At 48.0% G+C, this 21,989-nt stretch overlaps 2 protein-coding genes across 6 annotated transcripts in view; both read right to left on the reverse strand.

Annotated features, from left to right (window-relative positions):
- Positions 1–13,357, reverse strand: LOC107306709 (uncharacterized). Of its 4 annotated transcripts, XM_085530442.1 has the most exons (23): positions 13,268–13,357; positions 12,384–12,631; positions 11,493–11,754; positions 8,631–8,785; positions 6,942–7,048; positions 5,805–5,877; positions 5,557–5,677; positions 5,292–5,371; positions 4,961–5,086; positions 4,611–4,690; positions 4,232–4,343; positions 3,832–3,921; positions 3,478–3,582; positions 3,142–3,294; positions 2,833–2,984; positions 2,418–2,565; positions 2,115–2,252; positions 1,819–1,995; positions 1,407–1,562; positions 1,154–1,255; positions 934–1,036; positions 636–695; positions 1–369 (listed from the first exon to the last, which is right to left on the reverse strand). In XM_085530442.1, the coding sequence occupies exons 7-23, from the start codon at positions 5,657–5,659 to the stop codon at positions 221–223; spliced, it is 2,034 nt and encodes a 677-aa protein (XP_085386568.1). In that variant the 5' UTR covers positions 5,660–5,677; positions 5,805–5,877; positions 6,942–7,048; positions 8,631–8,785; positions 11,493–11,754; positions 12,384–12,631; positions 13,268–13,357; the 3' UTR covers positions 1–220. The 4 variants fall into 4 exon arrangements, with proteins under 4 accessions (XP_085386568.1, XP_085386569.1, XP_085386570.1 ...); XM_085530443.1 differs by lacking the exon at positions 8,631–8,785; XM_085530444.1 differs by lacking the exons at positions 11,493–11,754; positions 12,384–12,631; positions 13,268–13,357 and having other exon boundaries at positions 8,631–10,695.
- LOC146753342 (obscurin-like) overlaps positions 13,268–21,989 on the reverse strand; it is an 11,121-nt gene continuing 2,399 nt past the window's right edge. For both annotated transcript variants that reach the window (XM_085530447.1, XM_085530446.1), the window contains 8 exons: positions 21,352–21,618; positions 20,916–21,028; positions 20,041–20,194; positions 18,186–18,347; positions 17,457–17,561; positions 16,280–16,549; positions 14,182–14,448; positions 13,268–13,537 (listed from right to left, as the gene is read on the reverse strand). In XM_085530447.1, the coding sequence (XP_085386573.1) occupies positions 13,365–13,537; positions 14,182–14,448; positions 16,280–16,549; positions 17,457–17,561; positions 18,186–18,347; positions 20,041–20,194; positions 20,916–21,028; positions 21,352–21,610 (1,503 nt within the window). In that variant the 5' untranslated portion in view covers positions 21,611–21,618 and the 3' untranslated portion in view covers positions 13,268–13,364. The remainder of the gene's footprint in view (positions 13,538–14,181; positions 14,449–16,279; positions 16,550–17,456; positions 17,562–18,185; positions 18,348–20,040; positions 20,195–20,915; positions 21,029–21,351; positions 21,619–21,989) is intronic.

Consider the following 21,989-nt stretch of genomic DNA (forward strand, 5'->3'; position numbering starts at 1 on the left):
TAAAGGAATGATTTTTATTAATAAACTGAGTGTTAGCAGCTGTCAGAAGAATGAATGTGTCACACACAGAGGTGAACTCCCACAGCAAAACTAGATGTAACATTTCCTATCCGTGTTTCATCCTCACAGGAAAAGCCTTTCTTCGCAAGATCTTCTGGAAGAGAGATGGTAAGAGACATGAAAACTGAAGGATCCAACGTTAATGAACAAGAATTATCCCTCAGAAGGCTATGCAGGACCAGCGGAAAAGTGCTGGGAGCCTTCTCCGTGCTGGTGCCGCCTTCTGCCTTTGGTGTCTCAGCTTCTGGATGGTCTCAGATGCCACAGAACGGACTGTCAGATGGGGGTCATCTTCCAAAGGCTGAAGGGCTGCAACAGAAGGAAACAGAGCAGAGATGGGACCCCCAGTCTACAGAGAGCCACCAGCTTCCCCTCTGGGCCTTGCCAGCCCCACTCCTTGCTTTTCCTGGCCAGGAAGAGTACGGGAGACTGACGGGTCAGTGGAAGACACTGCTCAGGACTGCCATGAATGCTCCTCTGCCCCTGCAGCATTTCCTTGCAGCAGGGCAAAGCACAGCTGCATGCTGCCCAGCTCTGCCCCCAGCCCCAACACACACAGCACTGCCCTCACTCACCACTGCAGAGTTCATTCAGCATCTCCTCACTCTGCTCCCTGGCGTGCTTCCCAATCAGCCCTAGGGAAAGAGCTCTGTCAGACACCCACTCCCCAACATGCTGCCAGAAGCTCAGACCCCAACCCCGCCAGCCCAGCTGCTTCCCCTTCCATGCTGCAGGCAGGGACGGCACCCGAGGGGGGACCTGAGCAAGGCACCCACTGTGGCTACCGGCATGGGCAGGCTGTACCTGGGGGCTTCAGGGCTGTGCCTTCCTGCCAGGGCAGGGCCCAAAGAGGGACGCAGGGGTTGGGCTCACCAATGAATCTGACAGCCTCGCATCGCAAGGAGGCCTGAGAATCCTCCAGGTATGGCAGGCTCTGCTGCAGGTGGCCTTCCACTCCCTTTCTGTCCTGCTGCAGCTGAAGAAGAGAACAAGAGCATGGGGCTTGCAGAGCAGCCACAGCTGCTGCTGCAACCCCTCCTCCAGCATCCCCTTTCCCCCAGCAAAAAGGTGGGGGCTGTGAGATTGTCCTCACCAAACACTTCATGATCCCCACTGTGTTCTTCTGCCGGACCTGCTGCTTGAGCTCCTTCCACTTCAGGAACTTTGCACAGGACACAAGGGCTTCCCCAGATGCCTGCAGAACAACAGATGCAGGGACATGGCACCACACACACAGACACACTTCCCAGTGACTGAATGCTTGTTCAACTTGCTCTCAATTGCACATCACTGCTCAGCTGTCAGCACACCACTGCCTGCACACTGCTCAGCTCTGAAATTCGTACCTGTGCTACGCTCGGGGTCTCGTCACTCATGTGAAAGAGCAGAGGGAGCAGGGCCCTGCGCACGGTCTTCTTCATGCTTCCCTTCTGAGACCACAGCACAGCGTCCATCACATCCCTGAAGAGGCGGATGGAACCTTCTCGCACTTCAGATGACGCCTGAGGGAGAACAGGAGGACGTCAGACCTCAGCAGCACACTCTCACTGCCCATGGTGAGCATGAGTGTAGGCTGAGCCCCAGCACAGGGGCCTGACATCACCAAGAACAACCAAGCTGCACTAGCAGGGACACGGCCAGCAGTGCTACAGAGCCCACAAGACATCTCATTCCTGAGAGCCCAGAGAAGGAAAGAAAGGAGAAGACGCTCCTGTCAAGCACCCACCCGCAGAGCTCAGCCTCCCACAACAGACTTACGTGATTAAAAAGAGGCAGGATCTTCTCAGCCAGCTCCAGAGCAAACGGACTGGCGTGCCTCTTCCCCAGATGGTGCATTGCATTCCTGAAGATATTCAGCACCTTCACAGTAATGGCTGTGTTGGCAAACAGCAGGTTCTCCATGACGCCTGGAAGCAGGGCCCGGATTTCAATTGCCTGTACAAAACACACAATTTCCTTTCCATCAGGAGGACAGATGCCAAGGGACAGTGTTGCCTATTGCCCCAGCGCCAGGCTGTCAACATGAGGCCTTCGTTTGACAAGGTCCTGCTCACCATCTCAGGTCTATCCGACAGCAGCACGAGACGTCTGAGCACCAGCCAGAGCACTGGCAGGCTTTCCACATTCAGAAGCTTCTGGAGCAGTGCTGGCTTACACAGCTCCTTCAACAGCTCTTCAGTGGGAGGCATCGCCTGAAACCAACACAGCAGTGAGAGGCAGGCAGAGGCAGCAGGACATCCTGCACCCTGCAGCTCCTGGCTGCTTTGGCAGCTCAAGGCAGGGCACTAGGGAGACACAGCCCAGCCTGAGCTACCAGTGCTCTGTAGGAGAGCACAGTGCATTGTCCAGTAACTCACAGTCAAGCGAAGGAGGCCCAACTCCTCTGTGCTGATGCTCAATATCTCACACAGCTGTTGGTCCTGTAGAACACTGCTGAGCTCATCCCAGATCCGCTTGGATGCTTCCAGCAGGGTCAGCACACTCTTCAGTATGTCCAGGGTAGTGCTATAAACAGAGAGCAATGCTGTGTCAGCAGGGCTGCCTTAGCCACAGCACCACGGCTCAGGCAGGAGCCTGATGGGGGACTCTGGGCTGCCATGGTTGGTATTGGCTGCTGCAGCCCTGAGCAGCCCACCAGCACTGGAAAGCACAGTGGGATGGAGGGCCTGCTCCTCGGGATGTCCTGCAGCTTTCCTTGGCTCTGGCACCCAGACCATTTCTGAGCCCTGCTCTTCACATGGAACAAACGTGTGGGGCTGTCTGGGCTGATACCTGTCATTCTGTGGGAGGTCGGTCAACACACTCCTCAGCACATCCCTGGGAAACTGGAAGGTCAGCACATCGAGCACTGAGAGCAGGATCTGCTGGACTGATGTGCTCTGGATCTTCAGGTTGGCGTGGATGAATCCCAGAATCTCTGGCACCTGTTGTGAGAACACAGGGAGACTGCTGCTGCCACTGGACTGCAGCCATTTGCCTCCCAGGCTGTGTTATTACTGCCCTTCCCACAGCTCTTTGCTGCCTTCAAATGGCTTCAGTTCCCAAGAGCTGTGGCAGGCAGGGTCGCCTCACTCTGCTTACATCCATCAGCCAGGTGCCAGGGTTTCTCCGAAGCACATCCAGCATAGTCTCAGCCCACTTCTTCTCATCAAAACCATAGTCCCCAATGATCTTCTCCAGGGTTACAAGGGCAATGTCTGTCCTCTGAGAAGGGGCAAGATTTTTTCCAAGGGGCTGCAGTAAGAAGGAAAAAAGGAGGGAAGGCATGTTAAACAGAATGAGAGAATAGCATCTGGAGCAGGATGAGCACAGGCCAAAGGAAGGATAAAGACCCTCCCTTCATGTCAAAAGCATTCTGAGGGTTCACACCTGAGCCGCAGCTTTTCTCACAGGTACACAATTTTCATGTCTCCTTACCTGCTGCCAGAAACTGCTGGTCATGAAGCCACTAAGCTTCCAGATGCGCCCCAAAGCCCTCTCACACACAGCCTGTGTCTTGGAGATGCTGAAAGGCAGCAGCACCTGTGAGGAGAGGAGCTGCTGGTTAGCCTGGGAGCTGCTGATGCCCACTGCAGGAGAAGCAGGTCTGCTGAGCTCCTGGCTGGAATCACAGCATCCATCCAGGCTTCCCCTGAGCTTAAGCCAAGCCCATCATGGGGCTACTGCCGCCAGGGTCCCTTGCCGGCTCCAGCTGCTGCCAGTGCCGTTTCCATGGAGTGGGATAAACTACTAGAAGGGAGCTCTGGGGGCAGAACTTCACAATAGACAGACCTCCAAGATTCCCTGCAGCCGACTCTTGACAGTGGCAATGGGACAGACATCTAGTACAGTCTGCAGCATGTCGTCCATAGCTTCCAGGGTCTGTAAAGAGAACAGTGGGTTGTGGAAGTCTTTCAGGGTTCCCTTTCATACCAAGGAGACTGCTGTGAACCGCTCTGGCTGCCAAGGAAGGATACCCACAGATCTGTGCACAGGGGCACCCTGCAAGGCTGCTGCACTCAGAGCAGGCTACAACACAGGCTGTTTGCCAAGCCTAAGGCAAGAGTGAGAGGGGTGAGGGCAAGCAAGGCTGCCAATTCATCCCACAAACATCTTGATAGATCTCTGGACACAAGTAATGCAAGCGGCAGCCCAGAGGCATGGGGTCAACAGTAGATTGCCCAGTACATACCTGACTGTAGAGGGAAATGTTCAAGGCCCTGGCTGGAGGAAGATAGAAGACGATGCTGCAGCACACCTTGAAGAGATGGAGTATTTCTTCCTCCGTAACTGCATTCACAGTGCTGCAATTAGAGAGACACTGATGCTAGGAGAGGTGCCTGGGTGCTGAGGCAGGGGTGGAACAGGTCCTCCCCTGGGCAAGGCTCCCTGAGAGGGATGGGGAGCCCTGCCAGGAGGTGCCTCCTCCCCCACGGGGCTGCTCTGGGTCAGAGGACAGTCCTGATGTCACCAGCTTTGGGGCGAGGGCCAAGACTTAGCGGGGAGCTGCGTCAGGGCCACCAGGATGGTGCCCGGTGTTGTGCTGGCAAAAGCAGAGGCTGGGCAGGTACCTCAAGGCAGCAATGGTGTTCATGCAGCAGTATCTCAGGCCGGTGCTCAGCTGCTCCATGGGCTCCTCACACAACAGAACCTGCAAAGCACAATCAGGATGGCACCTGGCAGCTGCCAGCACCCAGCAACAGCAAACCTGCCACCGGCCGCTAGGGCCTGAGTCGCCCCAGTGGCCCTTGACAAACACTGGCACACTGGTGCTGCTGTCCACCTCCACTGCTGAGCTCTCAGCAGCACCTGGAGTCCCATCTGGGGCACTTGGGTGTCTGTGCATCATTTGCCTGCCTCCCTCTCCCCCTGTCCTGTCCTTCTCACAGGGTGCAGCTACCTGGGTGCCATGTCCCCTCACCTCAATCTTCTTGCACTGATTTTTCAGCAAGCAGAAGATATCATGGCTCAGTGTGAGGCCCTCCTGTCCAGCGGTGCTGCACAGTATGCAAATGCTGTTGAGGAACCGCAGCTTCTGCACCAGATCCTGGCAAGCACACAGAGACTGAGGAGAGTGAGTGGGGACAACCATGGCCAGGGGGACCAGGCGTTGCGGGGTTTGGAGCAGCACAGGACAGCTGCAGGACAGCAGCAGCTCTGCCCAGCCATCAGCCCTCCTGCAGCCTGAAGGCAGAGCCAGAGGGACCGTCTGGAGATGCAGGTATAGCCACGATGGAGATGGCTGCTCTTACCATTTCCTTGCTGATGCTGTTGGCTTGGATGAAATCCGCTGCCTCCTGTTCCACATCAGATAGAGGCAGCAATTCAGCATCTGAGCAAGGAGAGAGAGCAGTGCTATAGAGGGGCCAAAGGCAGGCAGGAGCAGAAGGAGCTCTGCCCTCTCCGGCCCTGGGCTCGCTCCCATGGCAAAGTCTGCCCGTGACAAGGGGTCCTGGTGTGGAGCAGGGGGCACTCGCTGCCCCAGCCCTGCCCACCCCGCTTTAGACCCTCACTCACCAGCATGCAGAGGGATGACCTCGGTCACTTGGTAGGGCTCCGCTGGAGATCTTCTGTCCTGGGGAGCCCCACTCTCCTCCCCGGCCATGCACGCGACGTCCATCACAGCAGCTGTGACGTGCTGGAACAGAACGGAAACACATTTCTGTTTTCTCTATTCACACAGCACAGTATGGGTACAATTCGTCAGAACTACCCTCGCATACCCTGCAGCAAAACGATGTGCGGGGACAAAATGTGGCACGTACCTGGCAATGAGATCACCTCAAGCTATCTGCAGCAGTTCCTTGTCGCTTTGCTGAGATGGAATGAGAGCAAAAGCTACACCAAGGCAGTTGGCGGAGGGTGAGGAGAGGAGAGAGAAAGAGCAGGTCAGTGAGCAGGGCTAAGACAGTCATGGAATAAAACAAACAGCACAACCGTCCCATCCACTTGCTGCAAGACATGCTGAGTCTCAGGCTACGTGATGCCTGTCCGCCCAGCAACTTTACAATGCTTCCACTACTGAGCAAAGACAATGGAAGAAGCACGGGACAGGTGCCAACTTTACTGATACCCCCTTTGGAGCGTGTGTACCAGGGGAAAATTACGTCTGATGGTCAAGAGGAAGCAATACGGTGCTGTGAGCTCAAACAGCCAGCAGTTCTCAACACCTCACTGCCCACCCATCCATCCCACACCAGCTCAGCTTACCTACAAGCTGCTGCGCACGATGGTGTGAAGAAAAAAACACTAAAGGGACTAACTAAAGGCACTAACTAACTAACGGAACTAACTAACTAAAGTCACTAACTAACTAATGTCACTAACTAACTAAAGTCACTAACTAACAAACAAACAGAACTAACTAACAAACAGAACTAACTAACAAACAGAACTAACTAACTAACAGCACTAAAGGCACACGAACAACAAGACAACCAACCACTCCGACCACTAGCTCACCCACAAAGGAACACAGAACGCACCGCTCCTCCCCTCATTCCAGACGCTTATGACATCACCAACGGCCAACAGCCTGGTCCACCATGACCCCCCACAAGGCGGGGAGCCAAGACCACGTGGTCACATCTGATTCCAACACGGCACCACAACATTCCAGGACTCAGTGTGGGCTTGGAATTCTATCCTGGTGTGGCAGCGCAATGGGAGGTGTTAGGGCACAGCTGAAGAGCTGACAGACAACGGACGTTTCCAAAGGAGGGTGCCAGATTAACTCTCAGCATTCTCTTGCGGGGCTCTTAGGAATGCTTCAAACCCATTTTCACTGCCTAGCTCATTTCTAGAAAGTCCAGTTGAGAAATGCTCACTTTGTCTGGGGAACGCCTCTATGCATCATGAATGAAAAATAAAATAAAATGGGCACGCGACCCTATGAAACTTACCTCTCTGCTCTTGCTGTCAGCCAGACACCTCAGATGAGCATGACGTGTCCCTGCTCCTGAATGAAGATCCACCCAAGTCTGTGTTCCTCTCTGCTCCATCTCTGGGTCTAAAAGAAACACAGACAGAGATGATTACAAGATCCTTTGTGCAGACGAAAGACAAGGGTGCACACGAATTCTGTTTAGAAAGAAATACTACAGTCCCAATGGACTGCTGTGGTAGTACTTGAATCCTCATTTGGGGCTGGAGCTCAACAGGTCAACACATCAGAAATAACACAAAGTGCATCTGGAAGACGTGTCCCAAAGCCCAGAAAATCCAACACGGGAGGGGGCTGGACAGCGGACCACAAGTGTCCATTTCCATTGCAGCACCCTGTAGAGAACAGCACCAATCAGCAGGCGTGACTCAATTCATTCACAAGCTGCACAATGACTCTGTTCCTTACATGATAAAGAAACACACAGGCCTGCAGGACCTTCCTCCACAAACCCCATTTGCAGGCCTTGCTCCGTGAGGATTGCCACCTGCCCTCCTGAGCAAAAACAAGCACTAAGAACGAGAGCAAAGCACACTGGATTCGCCCTGGCCTGGCCCAAGCCCCAGTCCTACCAGACAGACCCTGGGATGAAAACTACTCCACAAACACCAGATGGACACCAGCAAACAAGAAGTTGATCAGATCCAACCCCAAGCAAGCACCAAGCCTCCCCAGGAAGCTCTTTGCCATCTGCTTTGTCATCACTTTTCCTTTTCCTTTTCCTTTCCCTTTCCCTTTCCGTTTTCCCTTCCCTTCCCTTTCCTCCACACCTCAATCCCAAAGTTGTTTCCACACCTGCCAGCACGTGTTACCTCCCACCTTCTCATCTCACAGTGCTTCAAGAGCACCAAATTTGCTTCCGGGGCCCTCCTTCAACTCACTGTGCTAACACTCATGATTCAAATTACACAGAAATCCTAGCAGAAGTTCTCAGTGAGAACTGCACCTAACATTCCTCCTTCTACAAGCAAACAGGCCCAACACGTGGTCATAACAATGCCTGCATAAAGGAAGCAGAGATGGCACGGCAGGGCAGACGTACTCGGTGTGCACGTCTGAAGCCATTTGAGAACCTAGTCGCTCTTGCTGCATGACCCCTGACTTCTGTTAAAAGCTGAACGGTCCCCAGAGCACCTGTTTCCATCAGCTGCCACCATCCAAAGCAGCCAGCCTTCTTGCAGTCACCTGGCCCAAACATCCCTTTTGCTCTACACTTGATTCCAGCAAGAGATGGGAGCTCAGCACGCACACCATCCTTCCAACACCCCATCCCAGCAGCAAGGGATCACAGCGCTGGCACAGCTGAAACAAAAAGGGTGTGCGAGTTTCCTGTTAGCACTCAGTGTGAACAAATCTACCACTGAGCAACACCGTGAGCCCCCACTCACCTCAGCACAGGTCAACCTGCAACCCCAGCCATCCCCTATCCATGTGCACACGCACACCCGTGTGCCACCCTGCCTGCTTTGCACACCCCCATGCACGCACCCCATTGTGTGCCCTCCATTCCATTCACAGACATGTGCAAACCATTCCTGGTTACACGTACATGCCTACATCTTCCACAAACACCCCTTTGTGTGCACCTGTGTGCAACCCAACTCCTCAGCACACGCACACGTTTGTGCCACCATATCCACGCACTCACCACGTGCCCTCCAGCATCACTGCTGCCTCCTCTGGTACTGGACCCGCAGATGCTTCAGAGCTCATTAGCATGGACTTCCTTCCTCCCCTCAGCAGCTGCTCCTGCACTCACCTTCATTCCTACTCAGATACCAGCCGCTTCCAGCACCAGCTGACCTGCAAGACACAGAAAGGAAAGGTGGGAGTCATGCAAACGCACACCTCAAGGCTGCGTCACCACCACGTATGGCAGCCTCGGGAAGTCAGCTGCAACTACAGCCTTTGTCAGAATGGAAACAGGCACCGGCAATTAAGTGTGACCTCTGAACTCATTGACACCATCAGAAATAGGCAATGAAATTGCTCATTTTTCTGCAGGTGGTTACTTCCATATTCTTTCGCTTTTGGGAAATGATGGACATGGTATTGATGGACTCCAGCAAAATGACATCTACTTCATTGTAGGTGGCACAGGTGGGTGAGTGACACAAAAGATCTGTCCTTGGTTCCCAGCCCCTTTACTGGTTATCTCGGTGGCTTGCAGCAACTGGAACTTTCCCCCTTTTGGAAGTGTTCACCTTGGTGGCTGTTTTGCATTGTAATTCTTTCACTTGTGCCTGATGTAGATGATTCCACGGTGGTACCAGATGATGGAGACCAGGATTCCCACGATCGCCAATTGAGAAAGCTAAACAACCTGAGTTCCTCCCGACCCATATCATCGAAAATCTCAACCATAAAAAAGAGACGTCCTTGTATTCAAGCAAATGACTATGACTACTAATAAGACCATGCGTGTTGTTTTGTTGTATTTCCTGTGTAATCATGGGGAGGATATGAAGAAGTGGTGTAATTCATCCACTTCTGCACTTCAGGCACGAGTGAAATAGAGTGGCCCTGACCCCAGCCAGGGCAGGGAAAGGGACAATAGAGTATACTGGACTGTGCGGATTAGGTGGCCTGGCACATCACAATCACAGAAATATAAAGCCTTGTGGACACTGCTGCACAATGCACCTTAATGCCCTCAAGTCACCAAGGGACACAACCAATAGATATCCATGGAGTGACTGGGGGTTCCCAAGAATTGACTATGTTGGAGGCCAAAATAAGCCTCACTGGTAAAAACTGGCAAAAATACCCTATTGTGACTGGTCCAGAGGCTCCATGTATTTTGGGTATCGATTACCTTAGGATGGGGATATTTTAAGGATCCCAAGGGGTATCAATGGGTCTTTGGGATAGATCCTGTTTACACAAACGGTGTTAAGCAGCTGTCAGCTTTACCTGGTCTGTCAGATGATTCTTCTGCTGTGGGGTTGCTCCAGGTAAAAGACCAAGTGGTACCAATTGCCACCAAAGTGGTTCACAGATGGCAGTACTGCACCAATAGGGACTCATTGCTCCCCATTCACAAGCTATGGCCAATTAGAGAATCAGGGAATGATTAGCAAAACTCACTCACCTTTTAACAGCCCCATATGGCCAGTGCGTAAAGCCAGTGAAGAATGGAGGCTGACACTGGATTACCGTGGCCTGAATGAAGTCACACCTCCACTGAGTGCTGCTGTACCAGATATGATAGAACTCCAGTATGAACTGGAGTCAAAAGAAGCTAGGTGGTATGCCACCATTGACATTGCTAATGCCTAATTTTCCATCCCATTGGCTGCAAAATGTAGGCCACAGTTTGCTTTTACCTGGAGAGCTGTTCAGTATACCTAGAACCGTTTACCTCAAGGGTGGAAGCGCAGCCCAACCATTTCCATTGGTTGATCCAAGCTGTCTTGGAACAGGGTAATGTTCCTGAACACTTGCAGTATATTGATGATATTGTCGTGTGGAGCCATACAGCAGCAGAGGTTCTCAAGAAAGTAAAACAGGTAATCCAAATTCTTTTGCAAGCTGGTTTTGCCATTAAGCGCAGCAAGGTGAAGGGGCCTGCCCAGGAAATCCAGTTCTTAGGTGTAAAACGGCAAGATGGGCATCGACACATCCCAGCAGATGTGATTGACAAAATCACTGCTATGTCTCCACCCACCAACAAGACAGAGACCCAATCTTTTCTGGGAGTAGTGGGCTTTTGGAGAATGCATGTCCCAAACTACAGCCACATAGTGAGCCCCCTCTATCAGGTAACACGGAAGAAGAATAATTTCTCATGGGGTCCTGAGCAGCAGCAGGCTTTTGAGCAGATAAAACAAGAGATAGCCCGTACCGTGGCCTTGGGGCCAGTACGGATGGGACAGGATGTAAAGAACATGCTCTACACTGCTGCTGGAGAGAAAGGTCCCACTTGGAGTTTGTGGCAAAGAGCCTCAGGAGAGACCCAAGGCCGACCCCTGGGATTTTGGAGTCGAGCATATAAAGGGTCTGAGGAGCGCTACACTCCAACTGAGAAGGAGATCTTAGCCGTGTATGAGGGGGTTCGGGCTGCTTCTGAAGTAGTTGGGACAGAGGTTCAGCTCCTTCTAGCACCTCGCTTGCCTGCAGCCCCCCCTGTCACGGACACAGGTAGATTTTTGTTTAAACCGTGACAACTACCCAGAATGCAGCATCAGGGAATTTTTGCCTAGAACTTTAGAGAACTATTTTTAACTCAGAAAGGTCAGAGATAGAAAGTTCACACTGATTTCTGGGTCACCAGCCTCACCGTACATCAGCATTTTTGGTTTTTAAATGATACATAAACTTCTCAATGGCACTGCTCTAGCTGGTAGTTCTTTCCCTTTCCATGCTGCTCGCTCTGTGCATGGCTCGTGAACCGCTATTCAGGCCAGACAGCTGCAGCCCCAAAGACCTGCCATAAATGTACAAATTCTACCAGGATAATGTCTTGGTAGTGGAGAAACAGGATGCGCAGTCACATGGCTCTCACACATACCTTGTACAACCAGCTTGGCTCTGGACTGGGCATCACCAATGTCACAGGTGTACACGTCACTGTCACTTTTCTCCAGATTTCTTATGGTCAGCTGCAGGTCTCGTCCTTTCTGTGCCATCTCGTATTTCCTGCCAGGCCTGAGCTCAGCAATGCCTTTCCTCCATATGACAGAGGATGAGCCTTTCTCGCTCTGACATGTAAAAACTGCAGTTCCACGTTCTTCAATTTGCAGATCTGAAAGTTCCTTAATAATTAGCATTTTCTGGAAGGAAAAAAGGGGAATGAGGGTGTAGGACAAAGGGATTTGTTACCACAACAAGTCCCAAGCATACAGAGGTGTCCTGAATCTCCTTTGCCCTCACTTCTAGAACATCACATAGAGATGAAAAGAGTCCAAGAAGACCACAGAGTCCAACCATTTACATAGGCTTGATCATTCCAGAAGATATCTGGAAAGTTTCATACCATTATACATGCGCTGGTAGGATCTCATCTGATCAACTGCATATAGTTTTGATTACACATATTCAATACAGACTAATTCAGATTGCCATCTTTTCTTGGCTCAATTAGACCCAAGATCATAGATTCATAGAATGATCACAGAATCATAGAGTGACCTGGGTTGAAAAGGACCTCAAAGATCATCTAGTTTCAAACCCCCTGCCAAGGGGCCACCAACCACCAGACCAGGCTGCCCAGATCCACATCACACTGGAGAATCATTCAGTTTCCAGATTATTTTAAGGAAAAGATTTTAATCCATCATATTTTCTGAAAACTAAGAATTGATCCCGCTCAAGGAAACAGAAGAGAAAAACACCACCCACAGGCTGCAGATATTTACCTCGACTTCTCTACATGCTATCCCCAGTGTGCTTTTCAACTCACCTTGCACAGTGACCCTGGCTTTTGTTTCAGAGTCCTCTGTCTCACAGGTGTACTCCCAGCTATCCTTGGCAGTAGAGTCATGGATGATCAGAATGGCCCCAGTTCCCTCCTGCTGCAAGTCGTACTTCTGGCTATTTCTGATTGCTTTGCCATCCTTGTACCACATCATGTTCACATCAGGTTTCGACAGCTCACAGCTGCTACTGCTGTCTTATCCTCCAGCTGTTTTGTTACCTCAGTAGGTTTTTCTGAAAGAAAACATGCTTTTTGAGTAACATACACTTAGGGTAGGATGCCTCTCTCAAAATACACGCATCTACATGCTGGAGATAAGTTAGAGAGGCACTTGCAACAGAGGCCATCCTACAGCCAGCAGTAATCTGCAAAGTACAGACAATAGAATTCCAGGCACCATTAATTCTCTCTTAAATCTACCCCATTGAGGATGATGAACCATGTCTGAAAACTGCCTCTTCCTTCTCTCCACTGATCACCCTGGGAGCCTCAGATGATGCTCTCAGATGCACATGTTCTAGATAGGAATTTGTTGTACAGCTAGATGATGTGAAGGCCATCCCTTCAGCTTATACTTAGAGGATATTTGCTCCCACCGTTCCCTCAACAGATCATTCCTGAATTACTGGTAATGGAACAAGGTGTAGTGAGATGCCCATTTCCAACACTACCCCAGTGTTTTGGGTAGTTCTCACATTTGTGTAAAATGGTTCCTCCTCTTACTTATTTTTAAGAGAAATTCTCAGTGCTTCAAGGTTCAAGTAGAAGGTTGCTATTCACTTTAACCATATTATGAGTTAGCTCTCACGACAATCTTATCAGAAGACAGCTGAAGGAATCAGACCTAAGAATCTCTCCCATCTCATTACCTTTCACAGACAGAGAGGCTTTGGAGGTTAGACCACGGGCAGTAAAATCGACTTCCCCAGCGTCAGTAGGAGTCACACTTTTGATAAGGAGAGTCTCTTACCAACCCACGTTAAAAGCTTTAAATCGTCCACCACTTTCCACTCTGCTTCCATTCAGTGTCCACATGAACTCATCAATGCTTTCATGGGACAGAATGCATTCAAAAGTGCAATCTTCTCCCTCCGGGATTTCAGTGTTTTTCAGCCATTTGGTAATGCCAATATTCAGCTCTGGAAGATAAGAGATGGGTTAGTATGAGGTTTATATGGAGAAAAGGCATTTGTGATTGATGTGAGTAGCAGTACTGGTGTTTTAACTCAGGATTTGCAGATCATGGCTGCGTTCCTCACTGATGTATTCTCTAAGACATTCTCCACTCAGAATTACCAGAAAGCTATAAAAAAAAAGAGACGTGAATCTCTTGGCTTTGCTCTGGAAGAACTACAAGGAGAGCAGCTCAGTCCATGGAGCACAATGAAGATTCAATGAGCTACAGAGGGAAAAACCTAACAGAGAGGACAACTCTAGGATGCTGCGTGAGAAAAAGGGTTTTGCCTATGACAAGAAATTAAATGTTTCTATTAGCTCATTTGTTACCATCCTACCCCTACTGGTGTTCAAACCATTTCTCCATTTTAGGGATGTTTAGAAAGGAAACATTTCCAGGACATTCTTGATGTGTTTGGTGATTTTCATGGCAAAAGGAGATACATTTACATCAAAAGCAATGGGAATTCTGCAGACATCACTGTGCTAAATTGCAGAAATACAGTTCTATTGTAGAAACTATTAAAGCTCATCGGGGAATAGGTGTAAGACATAGTGACCACACTGAATGTGCTTTCAGCACTCCTTTACTTTCCACAGTACTTACCCTGAACGCCGACCTTTGACTTGGCAACATCTGTGCCAATATCACGGGTATAGAATCCTGCATCTGACTTCTCGAGGTCATGGATAAGGGGACATAGGGTCTTCCCAGACTGTACCAGCTCATACTTGTTGCCAGAAGTGAGCACAACACCGTCCTTTTTCCACATTGGTTTGACCTTCTCTTTAGAGACTTCGCATTCCAATTTAGTCGCACCCCGCTCCTCATAAAAAACATCATTCAAACACTTCATGAAGACAGCAGGCTTCTCTGCAATTAAACAGGCAAAACAGAACAACGTGATACAAAAGTTGAGACATTTCCAGTTGCTTTCAGATTTTTAAAGAGGGATCAATAAATCTTTACCAGTACTGACGACACCAATGTAGAACCTAAAGCGGTTTCATGTCTGTTGACTGAATATGCTTTATGGAATTCTGAACTAATCAGTAAGAGAATACAGGGAACAGGAGGGACAGCCTGCATTGCCATGGGTGGGACTGATAGCATATGAAGTAATTGGGATGCAGCTCTTCTAAAGCTGGAGAGCTGGCATCGCCCTCACATGGAGCAGAGCTCATACAGCAGAGCTCAGTATTAAGAGGATAAGCTGCTAAACACTTTTGATTTTCCTGTTTTATTGACTCCCTTTATCTATCTTCTATTTCACACATCAGGTGTTTATACTGGGAAAAAAAACATCCACCAAATGCAAAAGAAAGGAGAAAGAGGAAAAACTTCAAACTCTGAGTGCATAGAGTAAAAGAGCTTAATTGCTGGGGAGAGCAGATTAGAATCAAAGTATCCTTAGAATTGGAACAGACCCTTAAAGGCCATCTAGCCCAGCTCCCCTGCAATAAACAGGGACATTCACAGCTAGATCGGGTTGCTCACAGCCTGGTCATTAGTCATTCCAGAGGCAAAACACACACTCTGAATGATCTCTCCCTGCAGTCATAAATCCTTGGAGACAACAGAACTGACACTGCATGTTACTGAAGCAGTAAAAGAAATTGCTCTTGTAACTCTCCTTGTGTTAAGTAAAATGATGATAAAAAGCAATGGAATGCTTTGGCAGGACACCAAAACCATCCTCCTTCGTTGATATCTGCTGCAATGGAACCTTCCACTGGAAGAAAGCCCCTGATGATTTGTCACCCCAGAGAGGTGAGCTTTAGAAGCAGGATTGCTGCACAATAGAATGAACTGGAGCTCCTTAGCATCTCTTACATCCAGGAGGGCTGTGATCAGACCCACCTATCACCTTCAGGCACGCGCTTTCTGACACCTTGTCTGACTTCACTGTCACTGTGCCAGCATCCTCAGGCTTAACCTGCTTCATTGTCAGTGTGCAGCAATTGCCAACATTCTTGATGTCATTGTAATTGTTGGTGTAAAGGAGGTTGCCATTCAGGAACCATTCAGAAGAAAGGATGAGGACAATTGGAAGAAGAGGAAAGTGTCTTGCGTCTATTCCATTCCAATTAATGTCATGTTCACAATGGTTCTTTGAACCACTCTAAAGATAAAACAAATGATTGTCTATAGGGAATGCCATTGACTACATTTCTGTAAAGTAATACTGTATATTATCTACCAAATGCAAGGTCCAGCTCTTGTTCTGTGCTTATTAAATTGCTCCCAGTTGAGGCTTTTATTCAAGTAAGAGTGAGTTGAAAATATAACAAGTACTTTAGGATGTGAATGGAGACTCTTACGCTGGGGACAACAGCAGATAAAAAGCCTGGAAGTTTCTTTCAGATGAAATCAATGACAATGACAAACTGCATCAAATTTAGGTGCTACCAAACTTCAACTTGTCTAGTTCAGAAATACAATTAATTTCACCTGATTTGACTTCTTTGCTATAGCTAAGGACAAAACCTCAGCTCTGTAGATCTGAATAGTAAGCACATTACAAATATACAAGCAGATCTTTTACTGAGATGCAGCTGTCTCATTTAGTGTCCAACGACTTTGAACTGGAAATGGAGCAGACCCTCCAGACACACACACAATATTTCAAAGACCCCAGTGAAGGAAGACTGGACATTAATTAATTCTCCATCTTCATGATGTAAACCAAGCCAGGATATGTTACCTCTGACGAGCAGATTGGCTGTGGATTTGGATTTGCCAATTGAGAACTGAATGGTGCCTGTCATATCAGTGGTGGTTTTCGGTATGGTCAGCCGGTGGATGGTGCCTTCTTGCTGCATAATCAAGTTTCTGCCAGCCTGTAAGACTTCCCCACGTAGACACCACTTGGGAGGTTTCACAGAAGGAATGGATATCTCGCATTCAAATTTGGCTTCTTCAAGCTCAGTCACATCTTCATCACACAGCTCCTTTACTAGACTAATGGATTGCTCTTTAAGAAGGATGGAACAAGAGAAAGCAGAGATTTAGAAGGAATGTAAAAAACCCTTACATTATCACCCTACTTACTCACGTCAGCATTACTGCACATGAACACTACACCTATCAGCTCAAAATGCCTTAAAACATCATTAAACAAAGAATAGAAAGGAATGTTGTTATGAAGTCAGACAGTAAGACTGACAACCTGAAGAGAGCCCAGATCTTCTGATTCCCAGTCCAACATCCAAATCAAACCATGACCTTCCCATCCCGATATCAAACTCCTCACATTACAAGATGGAATAGAGCATCAGTGAAACACGGACATTCATAATTACTTTGATTAAATACAGCAACTTAGCTCGTAAAAACAAGTTTTCACCTAGTAAAGGTCTCTGTAGCTCAAATGTAATGACTCAACTTAGTAGAAATTCATCTTCTAGGATGTTCTTGCCCTTATAATTATAACAGTGGCAAAGCTGGGGACTGAACTCTTGAGCACTGTGCTAACTCAAATGTCTCCCTTTTCTTTATCACACTTAACATCATATATATACCCTAACATTGTATTTTAAAAAAACAAACAAACAAAAAAAAAAAACTGTGCTCTTTTCGAACAGCAAGAGAAAGTGAAGAAGAAGTCAAGCTATATTTTTTATCCCTCAACGTTCAAACACAAATCTGAAGTCTAAAGGTAGAAAATCAACTTCCTAGGAAAATAATCTGTTTTACTTAGCAAAAGTAAATCCCAAAAGACAAGCTGGATATTTTGTGGGCAGAAAGGCAGGTAGGTAGGAGTTTTTATTTCTGTGAAAGGTCCTGGTGGTGTTTAACTTCCTTGACATTCGAGCAAAGGATGTTAGCTGGTTTATAACATAAGGTAATTTAAGCAAAATCGTCATCAGAAGCACAATTACCTTTAACTGTAAGATGGGCACGAGATTCTGCCTTTTCTGATACAGATTTTAATTCTGCTGCATCCTTGACTTGGACACGTGTGTAAGTCAGAGAGCAGGTCTTTCCTGAAGCAGAGAACCACAGAGTCACTAAGGCTGGAAAAGACCAATAAGGTCATCTAGTCCAACCGCCAACTCATTCCTACCAAACTGTGCTCTTGAGAGCAAACCCACAACTACACTTGGCTTCCTTGAGCAAAGAGCTCTGAGGCACATGGCCAGGCTGAGCATCATCCATCTGGTTTCACAGCATCAGTACCTGTTCTCTCATGTCAATTAAACCACCCATTCCCTTACATCCACATCCCCACCAAAGCGGAATCTAAACATGGCTTCTACAAGGACTAAACAAATGCGGCCGCCGTCACCTTCAAAGTACCTGATACAGAAGGATCACACTCACTGTCAGACAAAACCTCTTTGGAGAGGTGAACTGACTGCCCTGTTCACCCCCACTTTGGAAAGAACTGCATTCATTTCCTACCTGCTCCTGGCAGTGTGGGATGGTGGGATAGCATCACACTTCCCACACTAAGCTTCCCACCATGTCACTTGTTCCACCCTAACCTCAGTCCCAAAACAAAAGGGGAACTCCCTTCTGAACCCTCTTCACTTCATTTCAGATGTCCTTTCTGCTTGATCTCCAACCCACCACCCACTCAGGAGAAAGATCCCCCTCTTACACCCTACCATCTTGTTGCATTCTGATGTTGTCATCAGCCTTCCGCTTGTTGTCATCTTTGTACCACTGGCTCTGAACCTCATCGTGTGAAATCTCACAGACAAAAGATGCACTCCCATATTCATTCACTTCCACATCTTCCAGTGGTTTAACAATCTTGATATCTCCAGCTGTGAAACAGAGTATTTCCAGAAATGAGTCAAGCATCTTTTCCTTACACATATTTGCATAGAAAATAAGTAGGATTTTGTTTTATTCTAAACCATCATCCATTCCTGCGTCATTTCTGTCTTCAACACAGTAAATGCATTATTGCCCTTGAACTTAAACATAGACTTACTAGCTACAATGGAGCTCCCTGCAAACAGTTTTCATGGAAACCAGAATCTCATTTATTCTAAAACCTTTCAAGCAAAATTAAGGGTAGAAAAACAATAGAATTGAATGAATCTTTAAGGTCATTTAGTTCCAATCCCACTGCTATAGGCAGGGACACCTCCCTCCAGACCAACTCTTCTCCTCAGGGTCAAGGCTTCTCTCAAATCATTCTCCTCTAAGCCTGTACCTGTGCTTGGCATTGCCCTGACCCAGGTGCAGGGCCTTGTACTTGGCCACACTCAAGTTCATGAGGCTGCCAAGGGCCCACCTCTCCAGCCTGTCCAGGTCCCTCTGGGTAGCATCCCTTCCCTCTAGCACATCAACAGCACCGCTCAGCTTGGCGTCATCTGCAAACTTGCTGAGGCTGCATTTGATTCCACTGGCCATGTTGCCTACAAAAATGTTAAAGAACACTGGTAACAACACCACCCTCCACCTGGACACTCAGCTATTGACTGCAACTCTCTGAGTGTGACCATCCAGACAGTTCCCTATCCTGCAACTGGTCCATCCATCAAAACCATTTTTCTCCACTTTGGTGACCAGGATGTCATGCAGGACGGGATCAAATGCTCTGCACAAGTCCAAGTAGATGATGTCAGTTGCTCTCCCATTATCCACTGATGCTGTTACTCCATCATGAAAGGCCACCAAGTTTGTCAGGCATGGCTTGACCTTGATGAAGCCATATTGGTTACCACCAATCACCTCATCTTTATTTTCCAAACTATGCCAAGGAGAACTAGACAGAACTCTACAATGTCGTGTCACTACAAACCTGTCTGAACCATTGGCTTCTCTGCATGCTCATCACTAGTCTCTCCTTAGCTTGTGTGCCCACAATGTATGGGGAATGTCAGCAACAAATCTTACTTAGGGGACATCTTTTCTTCAAAATCCCTTGAACATCACACAATCCCTTTTAACTCTCCAGGTCTGCACTTACTTATGTCAGAATCAGACCATATTTCTGTGCTACTGTTTCCCTTTCCTTCTGAAGGGCTTGGATACAACTTGGATTAACCTCAGGAGCAGAGTTCCTGCATAAAACAGCCAGTACTGAAACAGCAACCCAACCTGGCTGCAGTCTGAGAGAGAAAATGAGAGTTCACCAAACTCATGGGACAGGACAGATGTTCATGTTCATGCTAACACTGAACCCAAGTGGCCACATGAGGACAGCATCTAGTAGGAAATCAGAAAAAAGCATCCTTTCAGACGTCCCTTTGGAAGGTGGCATCTACCAGGGCACAGCAGACCCGTGTGTTCAGTAACCAGTCTGATACATCAGAGCCCCGTGATGAGCTACAAACTGGGGTTTAACTAGTGCAACACACGGAGGGAAAATCTGTCATAAGCATAAAGAAAAAAGAGAAAGGTATCCAAAATGACTAACCAAGAAATGCCCAAACTGCCCATGAAGCATTTCTTCCTGTGGTACAAAACACCACAAGAGGATTTATTTGCTCTTTCAGTTAAATATACCATGAATCTTTAGGGTAACTGACGTCTTGTCTTCGTCTGCTTTGCACGAGTATGTTCCCTGATCTTCATATTCACACTTGTGAAAAATGAGGCTTCTCTTATTTCCCTGGGAAGAAATGCCCACTTTTTTACTTTGACGCAGCGCCTTCCATTCCTAGAAGGGAAAATACCAAGTCAGATCTCCATTAGTCCTTCCATCTCTGCACTGAGCATAGGCAGCCTTCAGATCTATGCTTAATTCACCCGCTTCCCTAGAATTAATGGAACTGTGCTTACTGGAACATATGCTGAAGCTTAAGCACAGTGCAGTGTTTTCAACATGTAGGAATGGCTATAGAACATGCATAAATTCTGGCTGACCTATGACAGCTTAAAGCACTGTGGAAAACTGTCAACAAGCCCGTTTGGACATCACCTTGAATAAATGACGTTATCCCCAAGTAAGGGAAGGAACAGCTGAGCACCGCGGAGGTACACAAAGTGCCAGAGCAAATTCTCACACTGTCAGGTGCAAAGAAAACTCAGATTTCACCCTAAAACCCAGTTCACAACAAGGCTACAAAATCCTGGCTGAGAATTTCTGTGTTAGAGTTGAAGCTCAGCAATGTACTGTACTCCAACCAACAATATTTTGTGCAGCAAGACCTCAGGAGTTCACAAGAAACACAAAACAAACTTTCATTTCAACTTGATAAATGAACTCAGGACATAATAACAAAGAGTGCTGATCTGGGCAAGCAAAAGAGCATAAAGAAAAGAGAGCAGTGCAAAAGCTATCAAGCAAAAGCTCAGACTCGCATCCCTTGGAAGTGAAATTAAAGGCTCTCATTCATTTCCAGAGAAGTCAGAAAGGAAAATACCATTACATGCCATACCTTGAACCACTTGATGTCCACGTTGGGCCTGGACAGCTCACACTCAAATGTGACCTTGTCCTTCTGAGTGACGCTAATGTCTGCCAATGGTTTGCTGATTTTCACAGGCAGTTCTGAGAAGGAGAAAGAAGGATGTGGATTTAGTTGGGAATGAGGTCTCTAGGGGCATCTGGCATAAGGAATAATGAAAGGCAGTGCCTACTCTCCATGCTTACTAGAACTTGTCATTAACAACAAAAAAACCTATTGTTTTGAGCACATTATCATTACTTGTGCTAGGGACAACAATGTTACAACAATCCTCTTGATATTTCAGGGATACTCTGGTGGCAATGGCCCAGTGCAAAACATTCTTTGCAGCTGGAAGGAAAGCTGGTTCTGCTGTTCAAGTAATCTGGGACAGGAGCAGATAAGCACACCTTGCACCAACCAATACCTGTCACAGTGAGCCTCCCCGATGAATTCATGCCTTCTGCTTTAAAGGAAATGAGTCCTGCATCTTCAAGGCTCAGAGAAGAAAGTGTCAAGGAATGTTTCTTCCCCTGGACACCCATCGTGATATTTGGTGCAGGCTTCAGCCGCACGCCGTCCTTCTGCCAAGTCCCTTCCACATCCTCATGGGACACCTCCACCGAAAAGGTGACAGTTCCCTTCTCAGGGAATTCCAGGGGCTGCAGACCTTTCACCAGCTTCATCTGCCGCACTGAAAGACAACGGGGACAGGTTGGAGATCTCACACAAGCAGCTGAGAAATAGAATCATCAAAGGAATCAGACAAAGGTTTAGGTTGGAAGGGACGTTTGAGAAAAAAAAAGCCACCCAACCAACCTAGTCTTCACTCATCTCACCCTTCCCATCCAGCTGCTGCCTCACAAAAGGGGTAAAATAAAAACTCTCTTGGACTAGCAGAGAGATTTGCAATGAAGTAACTTAAGTAAGGATGGGAGACTGAAGGTGTTGGGGAAGACATCCAGGCTTTAGCTACAGGGCATGCACGCTGAATCACAAAACAAAGGCCAGTCAGAGAAATCAGAGCTTTGTCAGAATTAATGGGGTTGTTTCTACATGCCCACC

This window comes from Coturnix japonica, chromosome Z (genome assembly GCF_054131305.1).
Source record: "Coturnix japonica strain WE chromosome Z, WE-NBRP24, whole genome shotgun sequence".
Lineage (NCBI taxonomy): Eukaryota > Metazoa > Chordata > Aves > Galliformes > Phasianidae > Coturnix > Coturnix japonica.